The 27,785-nt window shown below is 40.5% G+C and overlaps 1 protein-coding gene across 1 annotated transcript in view; it reads left to right on the top strand.

Annotated features, from left to right (window-relative positions):
- Positions 1-25,532, top strand: part of PLEKHA8 (pleckstrin homology domain containing A8) — a 52,986-nt gene extending 27,454 nt beyond the window's left edge. The window contains exons 8-14 of the mRNA XM_059396650.1: positions 674-833; positions 1,203-1,288; positions 3,860-3,918; positions 4,297-4,427; positions 5,048-5,118; positions 14,791-14,852; positions 19,651-25,532. Coding sequence (XP_059252633.1) covers positions 674-833; positions 1,203-1,288; positions 3,860-3,918; positions 4,297-4,427; positions 5,048-5,118; positions 14,791-14,852; positions 19,651-19,848 — 767 coding nt within the window. The 3' untranslated portion in view covers positions 19,849-25,532. The remainder of the gene's footprint in view (positions 1-673; positions 834-1,202; positions 1,289-3,859; positions 3,919-4,296; positions 4,428-5,047; positions 5,119-14,790; positions 14,853-19,650) is intronic.
- The last annotated feature ends 2,253 nt before the right edge of the window (positions 25,533-27,785 follow it).

Here is a 27,785-nt window from a genome sequence, read left to right as displayed (position 1 = left end):
CCTCTCTCCGTGTCTCTCTCTGTCAAATAAATAAAATCTTTAAAAAAAAAAAAAAAAGAAACATTAGACAGCACTACACTTGAAGGCACCTGTAAACAGCAAAATCAATAACAAAATGCACAAAGCATCACCCTACATAAACACAGTTGTGTATAGTATAAGAACCAAGCAAGAAGACAGATTGTTACCTTGTTTGACCTTAGCTGGAAGCATGTATGTCAGGCGACTCAAATGTTCACCATCTACACATGTCTAGAAATGACTGTAAACGTGCCACAAGCATTGATTTTTAGGATTACAAATAAAATATTATGAGAAGGCAAATTCACAAATACAGAATATGCTGATAATGAGGATCGACTGTATAACACTAAAATTTTAGAAACCACCTAAGTGCCCTCCACATGAGCTTGATGCAATATATATGGTCATTAAAATCACATTTTAAAAGTATTGAATGATAATGAGAATATTCCTGATAAACTGTTGAGTGAAAACAGGACACAAACCTACATGTATTTAAACCCAATTTTGTTTGTGTGTGTATGTAGCATTTCACTGATTTTTATTTCTGTAAGCTTTTCTGTGTTTTAGAAATATTCAACAAGGAATATATATATTAATTTTATAATATATAAGTAGTAGTTTAGTAATGGGTATTTTCTATGCACAGTCCAAGGTGAGATCATGAAGGAAGAAGGAGAGGACAGCCTGGCGAATCATGATAGCCGCTTAGCACAGCCTGCTTCCAACTCCTCCAGTAGCTCTCCGGAATCCCACTGGGAAGAAGGCCAAGAAATCATCCCAACTTTTTTTAGTACCATGAATACCAGGTATTCGATACTTTCTAAAATCAGTGACAATTGGATACCAGCTTCCCTTCTAGAAAATCAGGGTGGTGTTCCTTTCAGGTGATGGCATAGTCTTTAACAGAACAGAGGTTAGTATCTGCTTTACCTTTCTGAAGCAGTGAGGAATTGGATTGTGAGACTATATCCTGAACACATTTTAGCTTGCTTTGGTAGATTATCTCTGGAAAATGATTTTATTGGACCATAATATACTAGAAGAACAATCACTGAAATCAGGCCAAACAACTTGCTCTTCAGATGGGCAACTATTTTCATGACTACCTCTGAACTGCAGAGAGTATTAATGTTATATTTTCGATCTTTCTCCTTTTGTATCACCAAATTGTTTAGCTTTAGTGACATCGAACTTCTGGAGGACAGTGGCATTCCCACAGAAGCATTCTTGGAGTCATGTTATGCTGTGGTTCCAGTATTAGGTAAGAGTACTGCATTTGTCTTAAATTCATTAGTCTGTAGAATCTGTCCCACTGCTGTTATTTTGTAGCAGAAATATTCTGAACTATATATAGAGTGAAATGACCCTTCTTGGCTACCTCTCCATATCACTAGCCATATGTAGTTAAAACTGTTTGGCTTTGAGCATTATTGCATATTTGCTTTTTATTCCTACTAATGATTAAGTATTGGCCACAGAGTAGTATAAGGAAAAAAGGGAATTTTGTTTTTGAGAAATTATACTTTAAAAAAAAAGTAGTTGCAGCACAGACCTTCAAATCCATTAGTATAATGATACAGTTAAAACATTTTTTCAAAGATTTAAAAATTATATGTATAAATTTCAGTTGAAATATAGAGTCAGTAGAACCAGGCATCACTAATGTGTTCAAATTTGTTTTATGACCTACTTAGCTATGCATCTTTTTTTAATTCATTTTTTTGAAATTTTACATCTTTTTTTGAAATTGAGATATAACTTACGTAGAACTTAAGTATTATGATTCAGTAATGTTTGATAAACACATATACGCCCATGTAATCCATTTCCCTATCAAGATATAAAATGTCTTCATCACACCAGAATGTTCCCTGTGCCAGTCAACCCGTGACTATCACCCAGCCCAAGGCAACTATTTTACTGATTTCTGTCACCATAGATTAGTTTTGCATTTTCTAAAGTCCATATAAGAGAATCATAACCATATTATCTACTCTTTTTCATCTGTGTTTTTCTCTCAGTGTAATGTTTTCATCCTTATTGTTACATGTATCCGTAGTTCATTCCTTTTTATTGCAGAATAGTATTCTATTAAATGAATGTGTAATTTGTTTATTCATTCTTCTATTGATGGCTGGACATTTGGGTAGTTTCTTATTTAGGGCTTTTACCAGTGAAATTGCTCTGATTATTTTTGTGTCTGCCGGCATATTTTTTCATATCTTGAGTAAATACCTAGGAGTAGAATTGCCAATTCATTGGGTTCATCTGTTTAACTTTATAAAAAGTGGTTACACAGTCATACAGTTCCAACAGCAATGTATGAATATTCTGGTTGCCTCTCATCTTCACTAACACTTGGTGGTATTGAGGTTTTTGGTCTGGCTATTCCTCTGAGTGTTTAGTGGTATCATTGTGGTTTTAACTTGTGTTGGGGAGGAAGAAATTTACTCTGTCTCAGGGTCCTCTGGCTGGACCAAGAATCACTTTGACATGAGACAGAATAACAGGAGAAAATCAAATTTAATTCCATACATATGGAGAATCCACACAAACATGAAATTACAAAGACAGGGAACATGAGGCTTATATGACTTCCTGCCCAAAGGAAAGGGTTAGGGGCCTGAGGGTGGAGGTACAAAGGGGAGGAAAACCATTAGGAAGATAAGAGGACATGGTTGGAAAACGAAGGCTGCCCAGTTATGCACATAAGTTTCTTAAGTAAAGAGAAATCTGTTAATTGCATTCTTCCTTTCTTAAATTCTAGCCATTTAATCAATTATTTTTTATTCTATTTTATTTCCTGTTTTAGGTTTTTAGCTACCTATATTTGTTCCTACCTTCCCCCTGCCTTTTTTCCCCAATCAATCAAGTATTGTTTAGAATTCCATTATTTTTTCTCTTCTGGCTTTTTAGCTATACCACTTTGCTATATTTTTAGTTTTTCTTGTCCCACAGAAATATTTGAACATATATGAATTTAAATTTTTGAACATATGTGAATTTAAATTTTCTAGCAGGCCCATCAACTAGTAAAACAAAGCAGATAAAACTATTTTTAAAACTAATTTCAATAATACATTTTATATAATCTAATATATACAGAATATCATTTCAATATATATAATCAGTATAAAGGAACCATTAATGAAATAGTTTGCATTCTTTTTTTGATACTGAGTCTTTGAAATCTAGTATTTTGTGATGACCATATCTTAGAAGTCCTTGAAGCTTGTGTTTGGAAAATGATTTAAAAATAAAAAGATAAAAGTTTTGGGAAGAAAAGCATGCTAAATTTTTTGTTTTTATAAAAATATTTGCCCTTAGGGACGCCTGGGTAGCGCAGTTGGTTAAGCGGCTGCCCTCGGCTCAGGTCATGATCCCAGGGTCCTGGGATCGAGTCCCGCATCAGACTCCTTTCTCAGCAGGGAGCCTGCTTCTCCCTCTGCCTCTGCCTACCGCTCTGCCTGCTTGTGCTTGCTTGCTCTCTCTCTGACAAATAAATAAATCTTTTAAAATATATATATGTAGGGGCGCCTGGGTGGCTCAGTGGGTTAGGCCGCTGCCTTCGGCTCAGGTCATGATCTCAGGGTCCTGGGATCGAGTCCCGCATCGGGCTCTCTGCTTGGCAGGGAGCCTGCTTCCTTCTCTCTCTCTCTCTCTCTCTCTCTCTGCCTGCCTCTCAGTGTACTTGTAATTTCTCTCTGTCAAATAAATAAATAAAATCTTTAAAAAATAAAAAAAAATAAAAAAAAAATAAAAAATATATATGTATATATTTGCCACTTAAGGAAATTGCTTTTTCAAAGATGTTTTCAATCTTTTCTTCTAGACAAACTTGGCCCTACGGTGTTTGCTCCTGTTAAAATGGATCTTGTTGGAAATATTAAGGTGAATATACTAGCATGTCTCTATGGAGACCATACATTTGGAGGGAGTAGTGCATGAGACCTCATTCAGAAACACTTGTGATTGTTGAGTTTTATAGTCAAGATGAAAAGTATAGGTCAGCTGTGAGAAAAGTTCTTAGGCAGAAAAAAATGCTTTAAAAACAGTATTTTAAAGCTTTGAGACTTTAATGCTAGCCTAAGCCTCCTAAAAATTCTCAAACAAGAACACATTACCTGGAAACATAAGGAAAAATAATAGAGACAATTCATTTTGATGTCTTAAAGCCTGTTTGACAAGCTTATCAGTCTCAATACTATATTGGTTTACTTGATAGCTTTAGCATTTTTAACTTAGATCGTTTCCCTGCTTTTCCTGCAGAAAGTAAATCAGAAGTACATAACCAACAAGGAAGAGTTCACCACCCTCCAGAAGATAGTGCTGCATGAAGTGGAGGCTGACGTAGCCCAGGTTAGGAACTCAGCTACAGAAGCCCTCTTGTGGCTAAAGAGGTGAGGCAGCTGGGATGGGGCCACAGTTGAAATCCAGCTCAGTCGAAATGCTACCAGCAAAAAGTGTTCTGTTATACAAAGAGTACTTCTGAGTGGAGGATCCAACCCAGTAACCTTCTCTAGAAGGCCTGATGAATAGAACGCCAACTCTTTCTTTTCCTCCCTTCTGATGAACACCGTTAATATTAATAGTATATGTAACATAGGAATCTTAAAGGATGATAGAATTGACTGGTTCTCTTTAAATCAGTGGATCACAAACTTTGATAGCATCCAGTCACCTGAAGGGCTTTCTTAAGAATACAGATTGCTCCACTCCAGACTCAGACTTTCTGACTCAGTAAGTCTGGAGTGGGACCTCAAAACTAGCATTTCCAGCAAGTTCCCACTGGTCCCAGGACCACTTTTTGGAAACCACTGTTTAGGTAGATCAGATGAGAAGGGTGTAGAGTAAACTAAAAGGAAATGACGGGGAAGAAAGTCAGAAAAGAATTCCATGTGACTTGACCTGTTTGCTGCTATATTCGAGATATTGAGGAGGACACTGACATCTGCCATTTCTTTATTCCCATTCAATATAAGTGAACTTTGAAAATATTTCTTCCTCTTTTTTGTTTTAGAGGTCTCAAATTTTTGAAGGGATTTTTGACAGAAGTGAAAAACGGAGAAAAGGATATCCAGACAGCCTTGAGTAAGTATCCATTGAATCATCAAAATGGAATGGAGACCCCTAGAGGAGGAGGCGGGGTATAGGGGAAATTTCTGCTTCTCTGAGGTGGATTTTGTTTCTTTTCTTTTTTATTATTATTGTTTGTTTCTTATATGCTCCGTTAAAAAAAAAAATCTTATGAGATTGTGACCTCGTAATGTAGATCTAACTTATTAAAAATCAGTATATCTTGAAGAAGAGCTAAATTAATGGAGAGCCATCTCTTAATAGGAAAGCCTAATATTTTTAAGAAGTGAGCTCTTCCTAAATTAATCTTCAAATACAGTGCAGTTCTCCAAAATCAATGTCCCAAGAGAAGCTAGTTTTAGAGACCTTAACAGGTAGGTTTTGGGGAACCCTAGGAATTTGCTCTGGAGTCAGATAAAGGGGGGGTCGTGGTTGTCATCATCATGTACTCCTCAAATGCCTCATGTTTGTAGCAGTAGAGCCGAAACCAGGATGAAGGCCTTGGTCAGAGGTCATTCTGTATCTCCAGCATCTTATAATGCAGGGACTGAAACCCTGTAAGGTGCTTAGTAAACACTGGTGTGGGTAGGTACCTGGATCTGTCAGATCAGTTTTGGAAAACATTAGCTTGGGAACATCCTCATAGTCCTCTTGATGGAATGGCTGAATTCTCACTCTTCATCCAGAAGAAATTCTCCCAGCATGGGCCTTGAGGCATGAGGGATAAGGAGTGGGTATTGAAATTCCATATTACTTTGAAGTCCTATATTATTGTGATGTAGAGAAGGACATCGCAAGCTCTAAATAGCCATGATTATAAATAATGAAATGAATGAATTAGATGCTTCTGTTGTGGAAAGGGAGCTAGTATTCACGGCAGCATTTTGTTGGTTCCTTCTGTTAATCTTCCCTCTGAGCCATGAGTCCTGAGGGATTCTGCCCCCATGTGACTTTTTTAGGCCTTCCTATCTAGAAACTTGCCAGTATGCTGTGAAACAATAAAAACTTTTTTCTGTAACACTTTATGAAGAATTTAGACGACTTAATCCTTATGTCAGTCCATTTTTGCAGGTTAGGAATCCAAAATTCATAGAGATTAAAATAGATGCTAAGGCCACAAAAGATCTGAAGCAGAGTCACTTTGAGCCCCCTGCCTCAAGACTCTTCATTTTGAGGCCCCAGGGCAGCTCAGTCAGTTAAGTGTCTGCCTTCAGCTCAGTGGGACTGAGCCCCACATCATACTCTGCTCAGCGAGGAATCTGCTTCTCCTTGCCGCTACTGCTCCTCCTGCTTGCCTGATTATGCTCTCACAGAATCTCTCTTTCTGTCAAATAAATAGACTCTTAAAAAAAAAAAGTCCTCCTTTCTCCCACAAAAGGTCTTCAACACCATCCCTGGGCTGTGTATTTTTTGGACTTCTCATACATCCCTGAATTTCTAGGACAGTCTGTTGTACTCTTCCCACATGTCCTGATTTCTGTACTCGAAGTATTTCCACTGTAACTATTCATGCCCCCTAATCAGTATCATGGAACTGTATGACTTGTGGACTGATTAAGATCTTGGGCTCTCTGGATTCCACCATTGATAGCATTGTGCCCTTAAGCAACTTGCTTACCCTTTCTGTTTCTGGTTTCCTCATCTACACAATGGGAATGATGATACCGTTTTCCTAAAAACATTGTTGTAAAGATTAAATAGGTTCATGCACATAAAAAGATTAGTAAAGTGGTACATAATAAATACTTAATAGAAGTTAGCTTCTCTTGGGCGCCTGGGTGGCTCAGTGGGTTAAGCCACTGCCTTCGGCTCAGGTCATGATCTCAGGGTCCTGGGATCGAGTCCCACATCGGGCTCTCTGCTCAGTGGGGAGCCTGCTTCCTCCTCTCTCTCTCTGCCTGCCTCTCTGCCTACTTGTGATCTCTCTCTGTCAAATAAATAAATAAAATCTTTAAAAAAAAAAAAAAAAGAAGAAGTTAGCTTCTCTTGTTTATATTTTCATTATCCTGACATAAGAAGTTGATAACTGGTCAGAAAATGGAGCTTATTGGTCCCAAATTAGAATTGAGAAGTTTACAAAGCTCTGGGGTCAAACCAGACATTTCTCTCCATATTAAGTTCTTAGAGAAATGTCACACAGGGAGGAAGGCTCCTTTACCCCCAGGAAATACAGAAGCTCTGGGACTCAGCAGTGTGCCTGGTGGGCTCTGCTCTGTTACGGCTGTCTGTGTGAGGGCCCAAGCTGGCTGCGACTGCTGACATCCTTCACCCCTCCCCTGGAGTGGAGGCAGAATAGAACCAGCTGCTTACTGGACACACAAGTGAAAAAGGAAAGCTTAGCCCTGGAGCTAGGGAGGAAATTAAGGATATCCCCTTTCTGCCATAGCTCTGCTCCTAATTCTGTCTTTTTTCTCATCTTCTTTTTGCTTGATTTGGAGTCTGGACCCTTCTGAAGAGAGGAGACTAGAAGGGGAAATGCTGCTTCGAAATCACAATAAGCACAGTCAGTCTCAGCTTTTCCTTCTCTCTCTTCCCCCTTCAGCACTATTTTCAATGGGAGGGAAACAGGGACTATAAACTTGAGAGTTTCATCCTGATGTTCAGGATTATTTTAGAAGTTTTCATGACTTAAATCATAGTTTTGCTTGTAGGGGTCCCGAATTTCCTGCTGCTGTTCAGTGTAGAGAAAAGTTCTCCTAACCACCCACCCCCCCCACCTCCAGTTGTGGACACAGCAAGCTCTGTGCAAACAAATACAGCTTTATAAGAAATATCTACACATTAACTACTTAAAGCCCATAGGCTCCTCTATGTAGATTTCTCTGGGTCAACAGCTTCTCTTCTCGTTTTGAAGTCATAGCTTTTATAAGTAGAACTGATACCTTGTCTAAAATGAGGGAGTTTAGGAATGTAGGTAAAAGAAAGGGTTTATACCTATATTTATAAAGGCAAATAGCTTGCATGTTTTAGGTTCTAAAATTGAATTTGAGTTACTGTAATAGCAACTACCATTTATAGAGCACCCAGTGTAGCAATGACACTGGGTTCTTGAGTGACATTTCATTTAATCTTCCAAATACTCCTTTTGACAGTGAGTAAACTAAGGTCTAGAGAGGATAGATACCTTCCTTATATCTCAAGAACAGTGGTTCTCAAAATGGTCCAAGGAGAACATCCGTTGTTACCTGCAAGCTTACTAGAAATAGAGGCTGCCAGGCCCCACCCAGCACCTGAGGCTAAAAACTCCCTGGAGATGGGACATAGCATCCATGTTAGCAAGTTTTAGGTGATTTTAATCCAGGTCAAGGTTTGGCACCCAGCCAATAGAGCAAGGACGTTGAAGCCAACCTGTCACTAGGCTACATTTTGATTATTTGGGAATTTTGATTCTTCTGAGTGACTAATGAATAAACTGGAATAAAAGCACTGAGATTAGTGCCACAGCATCAGTTCATTTTGCCTCCTTTTCATGACAATTAGCTAGTTCTCCAGTGACAAAAATTTTCCTAACTTAGAAACAAGATAATGGGGATAAATTAAGGATAAAACTTGACTAGCCCTCCCAAATTTAAAAATACTGCTTAAGAAAGGTTTTGAGGTAAATGTTCATAAAACTTATATTATCTTAGTGGCCTTGAAAATGACAGGTGTTATATAAAAATTCCTATATGAGGGGCGCCTGGGTGGTTCAGTGGGTTAAAGCCTCTACCTTTGGCTTAGGTCATGATCCCAGGGTTCTGGGATCGAACCCCTCACTGGGCTCTCTGCTCAGCGAGGAGCCTGCTTCTTCCTCTCTCTTCCTGCCTTTCCACCTACTTGTGATCTATGTCAAATAAATAAAATCTTTTTTTAAAAAATCCTAAATGACACAATGGAAACCTTGACATCTATTAACTCTCTGGAGAGTATAGGTTTATTCATTGTATTACTGAAGTTCTGTGACCTAGAATGAGTTTTTCCAGCATCTGGAAAGAAGCCTTATGTACTGTCCCCTTTCGCATTTGAACTATCACTTGGATTTTCCATCATGATGGTCAGAGTGGACTGTTTTGAGTGGTCTCATGTCAAGAGCTTCTGTGAACGCTTAAATGTCCTATGGCATTCTCTAAAGTTTGTTCTGAGGGAAGAGTTAGGTCCACAAGGCCGATATGTTGAATGGTCTACCCTATAGCTGATGCCACATCAGAAAGAACTTTTGGAAAGCCTCTGTGTAAGCAGATGGCAGAAAAGTTGCTCTGGCCTTTCATATACCACGGTACTTAGTGTTACACACTCTGCACTTTCTACTCAGTGTCAGTAAGCATACACTCACCCAACCAAGATCTCTAGCACAAAATGGGAAAATTTATCATAAGATGCTCAGTTAAATGTATTTAATATAAAAGGCTTTCCAAGACAAAGAGAGCTGTGTAAAGAGCTAAAGTCAGAACTCATGACCTGATATTTACAAACAAATCATAACTTGTCTAGTTATTCTGAAAATACTTTGGAAGAGGAATCAAGTCAGTCCCTCTCCTAAACTATTCACAACATGTGCCTTTCTTGAATGGTAGACTTGGTTTCTAATACATGTTTTTATCTTGATAATGCCTAAAGTTAGCAAAGGGCATCTCTGGGTACTTGCTTCACTTCTGTCCATTGGTTATTGATTTATTGATTTGGCTTTTCTTCGTAAAATTCATTTTACCTGAAGCTTAGTCACTATTAAAGAATTCAGTACTTTCCTAGCTAGCTCAGTTTTTTTTGTTGTTGTTGTTGATTTTTTGGTTGTTTTGTTACAAATATTTCACACATTGAACAAATATCTACCACTTGACCAAATATGTAAAACAGTTCAATACTGTACCCATGTACCACCCTTAACCCCGTTACTCCTTCCATTCTCTAGAGACGATCTTCACCCTGAATTTGCTTTTTATTATATTATACACGTTTTTATACTTTTACTATACATTTATGTACCTACAAATAGCATCTAGGAGTGTACTACATACTTTAAACTTTTAAATACTTGGTGTAACATTACATACATTATTTTTCACCCAGTATTATTTTTCATATTTATTCACTTTCAAACCTCTCCTGGTTCCTAATTCTTGCCAAGGACTGACTGCATAGCTTATTAAGAGCTGAGGTGATTATCATCTCATAAACTCAGTGAATGACTGATTCCACCTTTCCCTGCTTAAGGCTTACCTACTTCCTAAGTTCTCTTTTAGATTTGTATCTCTCCTTTGTCTTCTCTACAACCTGAAGTGACTTGACAGATTCTTACCAATTACAGATTGACAATAGAGAAACACTGTCATATATGCAGTTCCTGGAGAGAACAGTTATCTATCAACAGTAATGGAAAAGTTGTTCTCTCTCACTTACTGTAGCAGGTTTAGGCATAATCAATCCCTAACTACCTCAGCAAATATCTGGGGCACCTGGCTGGCTCAGTCAGTGGAGCAGGTGACTCTTGATCTCAGGGTTGTAGGTTCTAGCCCCACATTGGGTGTAGAGATTACTTAAAAATAGAATTTTTTTATACATACATACATACATACATATATACCTCAGTCAACACATTTCTGAGTTACCAATAAAGAAATCACATTTCTGTTGTTTCCATTAACAGAATAAGGTTCTAATTCTTGCTGGAAAAGGGACATTTTTCCTTTTTGTTATTTTGTCTCACAAAGAGTAAATATTGGTTTTTTAGAATGGGTTAATGTGAAAAGAATACCCCAGGTTCTCATTGTTTTTAGCTTTGTGACCTTAGCCAAGTCACCATCTCTCTGGGTCTTCTGTTTCTACTTTTATAAAAGGAAGAGAATTGAGCAGGGTGATTGTCAAGCTTCCTACTCAGAAATTTCGATTCAGTCTCTAAGGAACTGACACATCTCAAAGATCTGGGAGAAGGGAATCATTTATGTCTTTCAGAGGCCAAAAATACTTCCAGATTATAGAACATGCATTATGGTAAGAATGGATATTACAGTGAAGATTTATATATTTCATTATCTAATCTTCTCTAGGTAACTAAAATAGGTCACACTTAGACTTCATTTTATTTTAATGCAGCCTCATGTGGCAGGGATATTTGAAGCTGTAGGAGTCAGCTAAGGACTTCTGGCAAATTGCGTTTTTTTGTGGTTTTGTTTTTGTTTTTGTTTTTAAGGAGTTTTCTCTCGTTTGTTGGTTTTAAATATTAAGAGGGGTCTTCCTGGACCTGGGTCAGGACCCAGCGCAAATTTTCTTGAATGATTCCCTCTTTGTTAGACTTGTTGGCCCACATTTTGTACCGTGGCGAAACTCTTCGCTGACAAGGTGCAGGCCCAGCAAGGAATGGCTGCTTCCTCTGGGAGGGTCAGGCAGGAGGACACAGATCATGCTGCTGAACAAACATTCTCCCTTCCATAGACCAGACTGCCTGCCTTATTGAGACTCACAGCACCTTCGTTTTCCTGCTCTCCCAAAAAAGGTGGCATAGAGAAGGGTTTCTGGGCTTTTTTGAAAGGTGAATTTAAAGAGCAACGTGTAGGAAAAGTGTAGAGTCCTGCGGCTGGAATAGCACTGGATCCAGAGCCTTTGTAAAGAGGCAGAGTGTCCAGCCAGGAATGCTTTGGAGCTGAGGACTGAGGAACCCAGAAGGCTGCATTTGCTGCATACCGAACTTCTACCACAGTTCCCAGTCAGAATGATCGTGACTGCTAGATCATGATACAGTCTGTGTAGGAAAAAAGACTAAGAGAATATAACCCCAGAATGCCTACTGTGGCTCTCTCTAGGAGGCATGATTATAGGTTTCTTTAGTTCCCTCCTTTTTGTGTTTTCCTTACTTTGAACAATGAGCATGCATTACTTGTGAAATTAGGAAAAAAACAGTTAAGTATTATATTTTTTAGAAATATCACTGGGTCTCCAGAAGGGATTTCAGAATCCTTGGCATGGCATATGAAGGTCCTCACCACTTGGCCCCAGCCCCAGTGAGCTACTCCCCATTGCTCTGCATGCCCCCGTCTCTCCCAGCTCCTTGGTGCTTGCTGGCTGTAGCCCCAGCCACCACCCTTCTCCCTGCCCTACCCAGCCTTTGAGACTTCTTTGTCCGCATGTCTGCAAGCTAGGTTCGTTTCTGTCGTTTTATTCCTGCAGAAAGCACTGTATACACATTGTTACTCTAGCAGTTATCCATTTACAGAACGCCACTTTGTTAAGTGGCTGGCTCTTATAAGCCCAGGAGCTTCCTGAGGGCAGTGGACTGACTGATTTTAAATCACTCAAGGGTCTCCCCTGCCTTGCACAGTATGGGGTGTGTGATAGACCCTCATTCCATCATGAAGGTCCGCCAGCAGATTTTAAAGTCATTGAATTCCATCTATTTATTTAAAATGTCATTTAATACTTCACCTGGATAAAGATCACAAGAAATACAAAGTATTCCCACTATCTTATCTCTGTGGCTCACTTTATGAGTGAGCACCCATGACCTGTACAGTGTATTGCCAGCCCAAATGGCTTCTTGGAAAGGATGGGTGGAAAGCTGATCATCTTCCTGATTTACCTCAGAGGCTGTGCTTACTATTTTCTGCCCATCTGCACTGTACACTTAGTGGGCCGGCAACCCTTTCTTCACTAAGGTCTTATACCACCTAAGTGTCCCTAATACCATCTTTCCCCTTAGACAACCAGATAAATTTTAACATTAGAGGACTTACATTATGAGCACACCCTAAGTCTATTCAGACTGTTCTCCTAAGAAAATATGAAATTGAACCTTGAGCTTTGTCCTAAGAAAAAATGAAATTGAACTCTCTTTTAGGCTGTCTGTAAGAGTCTTCTCCATACTTGAACTTATTGGATGCTGGCATCTCCATCTATTCCTAAAACCTTAGATAACGAAAGAAATCTGTTATATTTCAAATGTGTAGTCTTCTTTTATACAAAATACAGATTATATTTTGTGCAAAGTTGAATTATGTACAATTGATAGTGGGGTAAGCTAAAAGTATTAATAAAGCCTCATCCAAATTTTCAAAAGAAAAGTTTAACAAGAATTAGCTAGAGGGAATAAGAAAAGCTAGAGGGCTTGAGTAAATTGTAAAGTGTGTTCAAGCTGCAGCCACAAGGCCAGTAAAATGCAGATACTGGACATCCTTCGGCAGTATTCTGTCAGCCTCACTGTTGTTAACTGCATAAACTTGTGGCTGTGGTTTGGTGTCTGTTTTTCCATTATCTTAACATCTGCTCTTGTGATCATATGAAATATTTCCATATCCTATTATAATGTCACTTAAGCATTGATTGAATGGTGGCGGCACTTGTACTGGTGCTAAAACTAGGACATGAAAATCTTGTTCGGAATAAATTTTTTTTTTTTAAGATTATTTTTTTGACAGGGCAGGGGGAGAACATAAGCAGGGGAGGCAGGCAAATGGAGAGGGGGAAGAAGGCTTTCCACTGAGCAGGGAACCCAACACGGGGTTCAATCCCAGGACCCTGAGATCATGACATGAGCCAAAGGCAGATGCTTAACCGATTGAGCCTCCCAGGCACCCCCGGAATAAAGTTTAGAGGTGATAAAGCATGAAGAAGGTTAAATGACCCCTGTGATATCCTATGTTATTACTTAGGAATGAGCACTCTGTAAACACTGGAGGTGCCACTTAGAAATGAAATGGAGCATTGGGACACCTGGGTGGCTCAGTTGGTTAAGCTGCTGCCTTCCGCTTGGGTCATGATCTGGACGTCCTGGGATCGATCGAGTCCCACATCGGGCTCCTTGTCCAGCAGGGAGCCTGCTTCTCTCTCTCTCTGCCTCTGCCTGCCACTCTGCCTGCTTGTGCTCTCTCTATAACAAAATCTTAAAAAAAAAAAAAAAAAAAAAGAAAAGAAAAGAAATGGAGCATTGATACAAGTACACTGTGGTGATATAGATCTGTGCCTCCAGAAAATGCATTTCTTCCTATGGAAAAATTGGTTTTGAATTTTGCATGTGTTATTCAAAGTCTTTAGGAACACATCCCTTGCATAAAATGCAGTTATTTTGTTCTTGAGATTTTTTTTGTAATTAAAATTACTATATGCCAGTTTTTGAATCTCATTTTAAAACACATTGGAACAAAAATTATAGGTTTTTATCTTTAAAGTCTAGAATATGAATGAGTTACATTAATAGGTCTCACCAAGTACTTTACAACTAGCTTAGTAACTTTAAGCTGTTCTTTCGACAGTAGTTTTAAAGGTTTCTTGGTTTAATACTGTATATCCAGGGTCACAGGGACATCGAAGACAAGCATTTGACATCCTGGAATAGGATGTTAGAATTGAAGAGACTCAGATCAGGTTACAAAGAAGAAAACCAAGAGGACAGCTAAGGGATGGACATTTAGAGACCTGCATTTTTATATTCTTATAGTGTATTTTTCTCCAAATTTCTTCCCTCATTTTTTTATATGGAGGGAATTTTTCCCACTGTGGTAATAAACTGAAGTACAGATACATTTACACAAGGTAAGAGTGGAATTGTCTGTTTTTCTTTTAAAAAAAAAATGGGGGGACATAATCTATTAATTAGACTTTTCTCGTCAGCTCGTAGTACCAGTAGGATCTTGCTACCATGTACTTGAGGAAGGAGGTGCTACAAATAGCACATCAGATTCTGGTGAAATCGGGGCTCATGGAGTTTTTCTTCTTTTCAAGATAACGCATATGGTAAAACATTACGGCAACACCACGGCTGGGTGGTTCGAGGAGTTTTTGCGGTAAGTAATCCTCCTGCCTTCCAGTATTCTGATGGTCCCAGCAAGATGTTTTGTTTGTTTCGTGTGCATGGCGTTTCTTTTGCTTTGTTTTGCATGGCGTTTCTTTTGCTTTGTTTTCAAGAATAAGAACACAGTGTTGCCTATTTAAGTCTGAAGGTCTTTGTTGTATGGAAATGTTGGCAATAAAAAATGTTTAGACTGGAAAAGACTGTTAGCAAGCAAGCTTTTCCCTGGCCAGCTCCTGTGACTTTCGAAGATTATGTTTGCCTCTCTGATCAGTGCAGAGATAAGCAGGAAGCTGCCGAAAATTCTGCAGTGATGGGAGGCCCGTGTGGTGCCTTCAAGCTCATAGCTCCCTCTGCTGCCCGTTGTATTTGGTCCTGTTAATTCTCGGGTTTTAAATTGATTTTGTCTTCCACTTAGTCAAATTTTGGTTTTGAATATTAACTCAACTGGGCATGCCAGCAGCCAGGGCTTCTTTGAAACCTCTTCTTACTCAGTTTTTTGTTTGTTTGTTTGTTTCATTGTTGAATGTGTTTGTCTTCCACCTGTTTTGGCGCCTGTTACCCTGCTCCTCCTTCCTTCCCAGCATGTTGACCTAAGAAGACACACACCTGGGCATAAGTATCCCCTGCACAAAACAGTTAGCCTGCTTTTTTTTACCAGGCGTAGAGGGCACCTTTATGCCAGCAGTAATGCTCTGTGATTCTCCCAGCATCTCAGGAGAGGTCAGCCTTAGGTACAGCTGTGAAAAGGTAGAGCCTTGTGTAGCGGACACTAGCAAACACCGCCCAAGGTGAGTGTTCCGTGGCCAGTCATAAGGTAGAAATAACCTTGCACATGTCTTTCACTAATTTAAAGGATAAGAGACATTATTTGCCTGCAGTGAGAACTGTTTAGGTTATGATTTATTAGGGGATAGGTAAAGAACGGGGGAAGAATTGACAGTGGAAGAAGTAAGTTGTAGTGACATGAGATGTGTTTTGAGGGTGTGGCAATGACTAGCTCCACACCCCGGCGCTCACTCAGCCAGAGCCAGCGCAGAAGAAGCTGCAGAGTGTCACACTTGCCTTCCGTGCGCCAGTCAGAATCCTCACCAGAGCTGCTGCTTGGCTGGCCCTATTCACAAGAAACTTAAATGTGGTGTTGTAGCTGTTGTTGTGGTCTAGAAGTCAGAGTTTAATCCTCAAATAGTAATGATCCAAGAGATGTTGCCTACAAGAATGCAAGTGTAGAGTTTTTACTAAAACTCTTTATTTCCTAAAGAGTTTATTTCCTTAAGAGTCTCTAAGAGGACTTTTCAATTCATAGCATTTTCCCCAGTATATAGTAATGTAAACTCATTTAAAAAATATAGAAATCATGGACGAATAAAAGAAAAAATTAAAATGTCCATAGTCTCACTACTCCATAATAACCATTTTAAACATTTTTGTGTTTTACCTTCTTAGCTTTTATTTTTATATATATTGACATATTCTTTTAATATTGTTCTATTTAATTTTATATATTTATCTAAATATATATCTCTTTATAGGTGTTTATATTTTTATACCTACATGTTACATTTGTAAAATTATTTTGCATACTCTGTATGTGTATGTACTTTTTTTATATTTACCTCGTAGTACAATTTTGTATTATTTTCCCCCCACTTAAAGATTCTATCATGGGCCATTTTTAAATGCCATAACGTCTTGGAAAATCATTATTTTTAGTGACTGGATAATATTTCCCTAGTATGGAGGTACCATGATTTATTTGCCAGGCCTCTGTGCTAGAAGTTTAAGCTGTTTCCAAGTCTGTTGTTACAAATACAACAGCATTCATTTACATGCATTTTTTACTAAAACTCTTTATTTCCTAAAAATAGGTTCCTAGAAGTGGAATTGTTATGTCTAATACCAAGAACTATTAGAACTTAGAATTTTGAGCACTTACCATGCACCAGCTGTGTTTTAAGTGCTTTACGTACGATTAGTAATCTCATAGTTGCAAAGTGTGTTCTCTTACTTACCCTGTCATAGACAAAGAAACTTTAACCGAAAGTTAAAAAGGAAGAACATTCTGAAGGCTCTTGATATTATTGCCAATAATTTTTAATAGTTGCTGGTTTCTAAGAAAATAGATTAGGTTGAGCATTTGCCAACAGCCATATTCACAGAAGAGCTAGATTGGCCCTTCCAGCCCCTCTCCTGTTATTCTGCAAGCCATTCCTACTGTAGAAAGTATACTGTTTCCCAGTGTGCTAAGTGATCAGCAGGGGGCAGAGTCATTAACTGCTTTCAGTTGCTCAGGGAAACATCTTTTTCACTCCAGGAATTTGAGTCATTTATCAGCCAAAAAGTGAACTTTTATCTTCAGGCCGTTGTAATTCACAGGATGGAAGCCCAGGCCAGGCTCTAACTCTGGCATGCGTCCTAACCATTTGTCGTTTGACCTTTTTGGTTTCCTCCTCAGTTGAGTTCAATCACTGGTTCCCAAGTAGGCTTGGCTACATCACAGACCCCTAGGAACCTTTGAGAAATACTTTTTGAGAAAACTTTTCACAGATTATATTGTACCTAAATACATGTGCAGAGAGCTTAATTTGTTTTTTTAATCAAAAAGCTCAAAAAGGTTTTAACAAAAAATAGCTGTCCCTACCTTCTGTCCATACCTTCCCAGATTCACTCCAACGAGGCTGCCACTTTCAACTACTGTGACTGTTTCTCCAGTACCTCCAAAATCCTAACAATGTTTGCTGTTCTTTTTGGCCTTACCCATTTTAGTCATTAAGATTGACTTTCTGTTATTATTAGAATTTAGCTTTCTTTGACCTCACTATCACTATCTCCCTTCCCCTGGCTCTACCTTCCCAATGTAATTACATCACAAGTTAACATGATGAAGATGAGCCAAAATTCTATGGGCCTTTTTTTCCTATACAGGTTTTGTACTTTCCTCTGCATTATCAAATCTCTCAAATCACCATTATTCGGAACCCATAGATGTATAATGTTATCTGTGTTGCTTTTTTTTTTCTTGAAGACTTCCCTTCCAGAACTTTCTAAACTCAATGCCAATCTTAATTAGCTCTTCAGGCCTGTTGTACTGCTATGCATTAAGCTCTCCTTTACAAGTTTTCCTGTGCTGAATCTCTATCTCACACTAACTTCCCAGGCTCTATTACTTTCCTATTTCTTGATCCTCTCCCTTGTTTTAGTTGTGTCTTCTAGTTGCTTCCTAGAAGTGGTACAAGGGAGCTAAACTTCTGAGTTCTTACATACCTGAAAATGTCTTTATTCTGCACTTTTCTAGAGTGATGCTTTGGTTTGTATAGAATTCTAGGTTAATAATAATTTTCTTTCAATTTTGAAGGCATTCCTCTGTTGTCCTTTAGCTTCTACTGTTGCTACCGTAGACTCTAATGACATTCTAGTTCCTGTTCCATTGTATATAAACTGCCCCCAAATCACCTTCTGGCTGCTTCCAGGATCTTTATCCCTACATTCTAAAATTTCATGATATTCTCCTTTTAGTCTTTATCATTCATTTTGCTGAGCACTGGGTAGGTCTTTAAATCTGAAGACTGATATCCTTCAGTTCTAGGAAATTTTGTCATATTATTCTTTACATAATCGCCTTCCTTTCATTCTCTGCTCTCTCCCGTGTACTTCTGCCATTATTTGAGTATTTGGTACATGTCATAAAGTGGGCTGAATATGTGATACATATTCCATTAATCTTTCAAATAAGAAAATTGATACCAACCCTTTCTACAGATGAGGAAATGGAGGTTTTAAGAGGTTAAGGAGCTTGTTTAAATTTCTCAGGCTAACATGGCAAAAGTTTGGGATTCAAGTCCAGGTCTCCTTCATCCAAGCCTGTGCTTTGACCACTGCCAGATCATGCCAGGCACTCTCCAGCTGCAAAAAGGGGGTGTGGCTCGATTCTCAAAGACTTTTAAAGAATAAGGAAGCTTAAGAAAGAGTGTGGAGTAATTAATTCAAGATTCCATAGTCTCCAGCACTGTCAGCAGCGCCAGTCCGGTGGATCCCAGATAGCAGATTTGGGCAGGCTTAGGGGAGAGCTGGCCTACAAAGGGAAGAGAGCTATCCAGAGTCTAGGAGTCGTTCCATCAGGGAAGTGAGTTGGTGTGGCAACGTGGTGGAAAAACACAGAGTCGCTCCTAAGTTCAGATCCTGGTCCTGACAGTCATTAGCTGTATAATGTTCATCTGTAAAAGGGGGATATCAACTGCACAGGGTCCTTCTACACATTAACTGGGGCCAAATATGCCATAGCATTGGTGCACTGGCAAACAACAAATGTGAGCTCCCTTCCGTTTTAGAAGATTCAAGGGTGCAGAGGAAATATTATCCATGCAGGGAGAAAGAGAGATAGGCAAAGAAGTCTATCTGGAGGAGGGACACAAATGAGATGCCCAGGAAGCCTGGCCACGTGGGAACACGACTGTGGGAGCAACATGTATGCAGGTGGATTCTGAGGACGCAAAGAGAATAGTCTGGATCACACCATGCATGAGGAGGGGGCTTTTCTCAAACTCTTTTTTCTCTCAGCATTCCCTGATTTGTTGGCGTCATTCATCCCCAGGATGGCCCAAGTATACGCTTGCTTCTTCCAGCCTTAGAATCGGTTGTGTTGGTGTTTGAAATATGCATGGATTGGAAGGTGTATTCCTGCTGTTTTACTCTTGCTGTGCTCTCTCTGTGTACGTGTGAGTGTGTGTGCATGTGTGCACTTGGGCGATAGCGAGAGCCATGCAGCGAGATTCTCATGGGCAGCTCTTTTGCAGTTAGCTCTGAGGGCAGCTCCATCCTATGAAGACTTTGTCGCCGCATTAACCATAAAGGAAGGCGACCACCAGAAAGCAGCCTTCAGTGTTGGGATGCAGAGGGACCTCAGCCTCTACCTCCCCGCCATGGAAAAGCAGCTGGCGATCCTGGACACTTTATACGAGGTCCACGGACTGGAGTCTGACGAGGTGGTATGACGTCTACAGGACCGCGCCGCCTCCTAACTTCAGGGAATAAAGTCTGCTAAAGTGTTTTGTTGCCCTGCTTAATTTCCAGCAGCAGCTTCAGCTCTCTCCAACCCCTTCCTCGGGATGGAGAGAAGGAGGCAAAGCCTAGTGCTTTTATATATAATTTTTTTAAATGCATATGTCTTTTGTGTGTTTAAAAATCAAGGTGCTATATATTTCAGTTCAAAGGGCCTCCTGGAAACCAAATCATAGCTGTTATGTTAGACTTGAACAGCAAGTGTAAGAGCAGATTTAACAAATTAATTTGTTGGTATTGTGTTTTGTTTTTACCCTTTAGTTCTAATGGGCCTCCCAAACCCAAGCTGAAAATGAGCAAATACTGTATCAAGGACTACAACACATAGCCAGTGCTTCAGTCAACTTAGACTAAAAACTGGGGGGAAGCTAAGTCACTTTGTGGAAGCTATTGAAATGTGGAGTCTGGTATTCCTAGACATTCAGAGAATCCTCTTCTTCATGGTTCTGTCAGCAAGAAGAGCCTGTGTCGTCCAGGTGTTCGCGGCACTGGTGTGGGCCTGTCCATATGGGAGGAGGAAGACACAAGGAGCGCCATCCCTATTTATCTGAGGGGAGACGGCAGCTCCTATACCCAACCCCACGGTGGAGGACAGCATGGCAGTGACGCAGCTTGTCACCCGAGATGATCCCTATTCAGTGCTTTGCCAGCGTGCTTTCCCAGGCATCATCTGACTTAGACATTACAGTGAAACTGACATCCAAGCTTATTGTCCATTTCAGAAGTAAGGTTGGGAAGTTGAGGGATGCGGGTCACTCCAGAGTGTGATCTGGACCACCTCTGCATCAAAATCACATGCTTCTTCAAAAAGCAAATTCCCCATCATTATATGTTTATAAAAAAATTTAAAAATTAAAAAAAAAGAAAGCAAATTTCCAGGCTTTACCCCCACCTGAAGGACCAGAGTAGCGGGGGTGGGACTTAGGAATCTGCATTTGAATAAAATATAGTGATTCTTTTGCACCCAGGGTTGAAGAACCCCAAGATTAAATTCTAGTTTAAATTCTAGTTCACAGGACTCCCCATCTTCCACATGAACTAAATGATAGGTCCCTTTTTCCCCCCAAAATGGAAATTGTATTTCCATTGAAATACAGTAGTTAAAGGGAGAGCGAGAAATGGAGCAAGTTTGCTCACAGTTTTCTTGATTGAACTGGTCTCAGCGCCCAGCTAGCAGGCTTCGGCATCAGATTCAGAGACCACAGTTCCGAATGTGCAAAATGATCAATCCTGGTATAGCCGCCAGTAGCACACAGCAAGCCTAAGACAGTTGCTCATCAATCTCAAAAGCTTTGGGACTGTGTCCAGATTTAAAGGTGGGATTTAAACTTGGATCCAGCAACCCTGGGTAGGCATTCTCCTGAAAAGTGTGTGATACCAGGAATCTCTAGTAGGCCAAGGTGCCAAGAGTGGGCATGGGTGGGAAGTCACAGTGGCTTCCCCACCGGGGGCTGCTTCCTTCTAGTAGCTAGAGGAAAAGTTCCAGCAGGAGGTAGTGCCCCAGAGTTCCTTCAAAGGACGCAGGTGAATGCTACCTGAGCAGCCCCTAAGATGATACTTTTCCTAGGGCAAAGAGAACCCACTCTTTAGGCAGAGACTGACATAGAGAGGGGTTTTGATTTTGTCTTTTGTTTGTCCTTAAACAAATTGGCATTCACTTAGCTCGGGTTAATGAAACAGGTACTCCACTCACTAAGGACCTTTGGGAAATGCTTAAACTTAGAAAAATGAATGTTTTAAGGCTGGGGAAAACAGTGCTAAAATAATACTGATTCTTTTGTATTTTAGCACTTGCTGTGGACAACTGCTGAGGGGGGTATGTCATTTCCCCCCACTCCCACGAGTAGTTAGTGTGGATATCCTCTGATTAGTGTGAGTATGATGGCAGAACTAGAGGATAACTCAGACTTCCTGTCCTTGACCTAGCCTTCTAAAAGGAAAAAAAGAAAAAAAAAAACAGCCAGTCTTTGCTTGAACCTTGAATGAGGACACTTTAGGCATTATACTGTTGGGAGAGGATTTCCCCAGGAGACATCCTGCCCCCCCATCACCTCAAGTAAACTCTGTGGGCTCTTAGAAAAGGGGCAGGCACACAAAACCACTGCAGATTGGCCACCGAGGCTCCCGGTACACACAGAAAGCAAGCTGCTCGGCATCATCCTTTTACATGTATTTAGGTACTGCCTTGGTTTATAGACTTCCGTTTTCTGGGGAAGAAGAGTTTAGTATTATCTAGGATCCTTGGGAACCCAGATCAGGGTAGCTTCAATAACTTGAATAGGTTATATTTTGTACTCCCTCTTTTCCCACCCCTATAAAAGGTTTTTGATAGGTACATTCCTCGCTGGAGTGTGTTCAGTTTGCCTGAGAGGTATAAAGCTTGGAGGGTCCTAAATAACAGCTTAGATTAGGTGATATACAGGTGATAAATTCAACTTGGCCTGAAGTTTGGCACAGTCAGAGCTTCCTCCTGGAGCTATGGCATTAGCTTCTAGTTCAAGTACTAATCTGCAGTATCGCCTAAGATGGGAACAAAGAGAAAAGATAGTTAAGACCTTTTCTGCATGATCTCCAAGGTTTCTGGAACATCTCAGCTTTCTTCCCCCAAGACAGCGAGAGGAGATGAAAACACTAGTCTGCCTGTGGACAGAGGAATCACCTTGCTTTCGTTCCTCGGAACATTTTTAGGAGTCCTTTTTTAGAGTAACCTTTAGAGAGATCTGGAAGAAAAAGGTTAATTTGTCTTCTAGGAATTAGTAGAAGCTAATAAGTAACATTTGGATAATCCTTACAAAGTGCTTGCAAAGACATAATTTCATCATATGCGCACTTCTTCCCACAGGAGAAGCCAGACTTTACATGTAGGAGGGATCGATGTGTAGTTGTCCAGTGGAACAAAAATCCTTTCAGCGATGGCAAGTTTTTTGTCCTTTGAAAGTAAATTTGATTTGTTATAGATAGCTAATCCTGATGAAAAATGTTAAGTGAGAGGGATACCTTTTGGGGGCAAAACCAACTTATGACTCTGAGGTGGAGATGGTTCTCTCGTCAGCTCTTGATTCGGCCCTGTAGGGGGTTCTGGAAGCAGGGCTCTCAGGATGTGGAACATCTCCGTCCCCACGGACTGGACTTGGAAAGGCAGTGTTCATTAGGATGTGTAAGTGGTGGCTTGGGGCACCTTGTCATCATTCTTTGCATGTCATTCTGAACATAAAGCTTCCTCAAATGTCAGTTTGCACACAAAGGGGTATCTGAACTCCAGAATTCAGCCTCATTGCTTCCCTCCCCTGTTTTCTCTTATGAAAGATTGCCTGCAGAGCTCCCTCCAAGCACCAGATCCGAGCACCAAATCCATGCCCCGTCTTAGCTATTCCACCCCAGCCCCCCCGCAGCATCCCCAAACATGTATGCGGGGCACCCAGTACAGACCTAGCCCAGGGTGAGGTGTCAGTAAGTGCGGGTTCTGTTCCTCTCTTGGACTTCGGGAGCTTCTCTAAAGACCCTCCGTTCCCACACGTAGCTGGGAAGCAGGTAGCACCATGTGCGGCAAATGCCCTCTCCTCCGTTGAGCGCTGCTGGGAAAGTATTTGGGCTTCTCTTTTTAACTCTTAATTGGACGTATGTAGATGTCCCAAAAGTTAGTGCTTTCAACTTTACATTTCGCAACAGTGCTTTTAACTAAGAAAAATGCATGGTAGGAATCAGTATTTCTTAAGTAAGAGGCATCGTATTAAGGAGACTTAGTCTGATGATGAAAGTCATATATGTGAAGAAACGTCATTTAAGCAGTGAGTCAGACGGTCACGAACAATATAAGGTGATGTGAGGCGACTTTCAGAAAGAAAATTATTTTTATGGTTTTTTCTATTTAAACGACTACATCCCACAAGCAGTTGGTTACTTAATGGGGCATTTCTGAATCATTGATTAAAATCAGTTGCTTCTGGTTTTAGTCCTGGGTTTTACAACTCTTCAGCTTCCTATTCTGATGTTTTGTGTGTATGTGTGTTTTTGTTTTTTTTTTTAAGGTAGATGACCAACCTTTTTTACATTTTTAGATTTAGAATTTGTAAGTAAAGTATATTTTATGCTATCATTCTGTGAGCTTAACTGATGTGATTGGTCGTAGAGGGCCTGACATCAGATGCTCTCTGTGATGTGGCATGGTCTGTACATCAGCATCAGCGTGTATGGTAAATCTGTCCGTGTGAGGTGTCTATAGAGGGCTTTATTTGGAAATACGTTCTGCTTCTGGACGTCCCTTTGTAACCTGCAGTTGCTTACTCAGGGCTTTCATAATAATGACATAAAAAGATATTCAGTAGCTGTCTAACAGTATTTTAAGACTGCTTATCAATTACAAGGTTGTTAGGGATCATTCAACAATTCCACGAACATACTGTTCACCAGACCATCTCTGTAAACACTCCTGGTCCCCTCCCGTCACAGCCAGTAGTCGTGTGTACAGAGACCATTTGCATGATTTCTTGTTGCACTGCTGCACTAAGGCACTCCAGGGCATGGTTCAGTGATCAGTGGCGGTATGGTTGACGCATGCATTGATCTTTCTCCCCCACTGTTTTTATATAGCCTTTCATTAAAAGGAACAACAACAACAACAAAAAAAAAAAACTACGACTCTGTAATGCAAAAGTTTGCAAGATTTTTCTGGTTTTTAATGGCTTTTTAATCACTTCTCTTTCAGAATGAATAGGTGTTTTCTGCTAAGCTATATGAGAACCCAAGAAAGAGACCCTGCTTGTTTTAAGCACCATTCTTTCTAGTACATAGGTTTTAAAGTGTGGTCAGTGTTTCTTCCCTGAACTTTATAAACAGCAACTACCCTGGGATGGCTGGCACCCCTTGCAAAATGGATGAGGTCACAGACTCCTGTGTATGTATCTCTCCAAAGGTGTGTGTGGATTCAGGGATGACAAGAAGGGTGATAGAAGTATTCTGTCGCTTCCAGAAGGCTAATGAGCCAGTGTCGTGGCATGTTTGGTGTCTGAGTCCCCAGTGTCATGACAGTTTCACTAGAATGTCAGTAAACAGCCCAACTACCTCACGTGAAATTGGCTGTGGACAATCTGTGTCAGATGAGACATGCATTTAAGGTTGACTTAATCTGGTTAGTAGATTGGACAAAATGATGTCTCTATAAAGAAGAAAAACATTAGACCAGATGCCAAAGGCTACAATGTACATAGATTTCCTTGGATTAATTTTGTAAGTCAGTGTTGAATTCCAACCCCAGTATTCTTATCGCGAGTGTTTGTGGTCTCATAGATCTGTGCACTTTGAATACCTGTCACATGCAGTCTGTGTTAACTGTCCTTGTCCTAAAGCATTTTGAATGAGCAGCATAATGACAGTAGAAAGCAAGTGTCAAGTAGTTTGTTGGTTTGTTAATTTTAATGGGCTTTTATTTAGAATAATGTATTGGAGCCATTGGGGACCAACCAGTGAATGAGAATTTCATGTTTAGTTTTCATGTAAAACTCTGTCCGAGTCCTTACTCTATATCTTGTGGGGAGGGTTTTACTTTTTTGGCAAAAATATTTGAAAACATCTGTCAGATTTTATATTCGTTAGTTATAATAAACTTATTTTTAAAGTATTTTATCAAGTGCTTCTCTTAAAGACATTTGTGTGCATTTCTGCTTAATTGAATACACCAATGATAAGGATCATTTGTGGAACGCATACTGTTTGCTGGGCGTCATTTTAAGCCCTTTACAATATTAACACACTTAATCGTCCTACTCACTCTGTAAGGCCAGTCCTGTTTTTATCCTCAAATCATAGATGAGAAGACTCAGGTGCAGACTGAGGGAAGCCCCTTGCCTAAGACCCCACAGCTGTTAGGGAGGAGAATCAGGCTACAAACTCAAGCCGCCTTGCTCCAAAATCTATATAAAACTGGTTAAAACTGAGCGCTTAGGTGGCTCAGTCAGTTAAGTGTCCAACTCTTGGTTTCGGCTCAGGTCATGATCTCAGGATTGTGGATCAAGCCCCGTGTCAGGCTCTGTGCAACAGAAATCTGCTTGGATTTTCTCTTCCTCTGCCCCTCCCCCCACTCTTGCTTGCTATCTCTCTCTCTCTCTCTCTCTCTCTGTCTTTCTCTGTAACTCAAATAAATAAATCTTTTTAAAAAGCTGGTTGGAACCTAAACAAAAATTAATTTTGAAACACAAAAAGACCACTAATGGCATTGCCGTGGACGTTCCTATTCTAGAAAGACTAGCTCCTTTCATGGTGGCTGTGTTCTTTGGTCTGGTTTAACTGTTTTCAGAGAAACCACAAATGCAGTTGATGAGAAAGATGAATTTGTTATACATAACATTTGCGTGGTTTTGTGATTAATTTTACATTCAGTAGTTGGTACTTTGGGGCCTAAATCACTTGATGCCAAAGTAGGGTTGAACCTGTTGGGTTTTTTTCTGTCTTGTGTGCTTGTCAGTGGGTGTTAAGATACCTGCAGATAGATCTGCGTGGCTGGAATTGGGGTGCTGCCCTGTCCACCCGTGTATCGCCCACATGAGGCCTTCTCTCCGGCCACCTCTTTAAATACATGAGCCGAGACAATTAGATGTGGAGGAAACCGGATGGAAGGAAGGGGAGAAAGTGAAGAAGTGAAGTGTGGTAGGTGCTTGAGCCCAAGAAGTCGGCTGGAGTGGCCATTTTGAGCCACATGCAAGAGAAGCAGGTCCCACTGAGGAACTGTGTAGTCTCCAGGACACTCACAGACTTTCTCTGAAGGCCAGCTTTCCTTTCTAGAGGCCCGTTTCCTGCCCTGCAATTCCTTCCCTGGGGAAACCTGGGCCTTTACCTCACAGCCCCCAACCCTTTTGCTTACACTGCCTCTGGTGGGCTTCTGTCCTTTGAAACAGTCATTATAATGAGCATCTGTGTCTTTGTTCCACACCCAATATGGGCAAATCTTAGAGAAAAAACAAAGTGACATTCCTGGAAGAACCACCACCACTGCCCTCCTTGCTGTGTAAAATGTGAGTGCCTGTCCGTACCTGAAGGCAGTCTGTACGAGCTCTGCTTGTTCTAAGGTATAGATACGTTCCCCCACAGAACTCTAGGAGCTGTTTTGTAATGGCTTTGTTCTTAGAAATCTTAAACGTCCGTGCTGCCAGAGACGGCTGTGGGAGGACCTGCTCACTCTCCTGCCTTCACTCCATCTACCAGGAGCAGCACATTCAGCTCCCCACTCTGGAGTACTTGGGAGCCATGAAAAGAGAAGCTTCCTGGAGGTTGAACCAAAGTGTGTTCAAAAAGGGACCACGCTTGACTGTCCTGAGTTCCAGTGGGTAGGAGAGTAGAGCAGCCTCATGATCGTGAGGGACCATGTACAGAGAGGCCACCTCTTCTGCTTGCCATTCTAGAACCTGAATACTGGTGCATTTTCTGCCTGATCTAATGTTCTGCAATAACATGGGTTCACCTGGAAAATCTGTGCTTAGTGGCCGTGATGGAGAAACCAAAAGAGCAATTGGGACTGGTACCATCCTAAAGGTGATATTTTAATTTATTCTTACATTCGCATGTGTCCGTCAGCTGTCTGAGACCTTTTATACAAGCACACGTCACATGTGTATGTGCATTTTCATGCGCGTGCACACACACACACACACACACACACACACCCTGACCCTCACCGTCACCATCCTTCTTTCCAGAGGCACAAAGTGGAGATGAAATGCCGCCTTTGGAGCAGGGTGGTTTGGGTGGATAGAGAATTGATGAGTGCGTATGGTCTGACATCAGAGCACTGGGGACACAAACCACATTTGGGCAGTTTGCTGGGGAATCACATCTCCTTTTTCAGAGTACAGAATTGTCACACCATTGCTAACACTGT

The sequence above is a fragment of the Mustela nigripes genome, chromosome 4 (assembly GCF_022355385.1).
Source record: "Mustela nigripes isolate SB6536 chromosome 4, MUSNIG.SB6536, whole genome shotgun sequence".
Taxonomy (NCBI): domain Eukaryota; kingdom Metazoa; phylum Chordata; class Mammalia; order Carnivora; family Mustelidae; genus Mustela; species Mustela nigripes.
The sequence above is the reverse complement of the archived record's forward strand: the minus strand, read 5'-3'. Positions and strand labels throughout refer to the sequence as shown.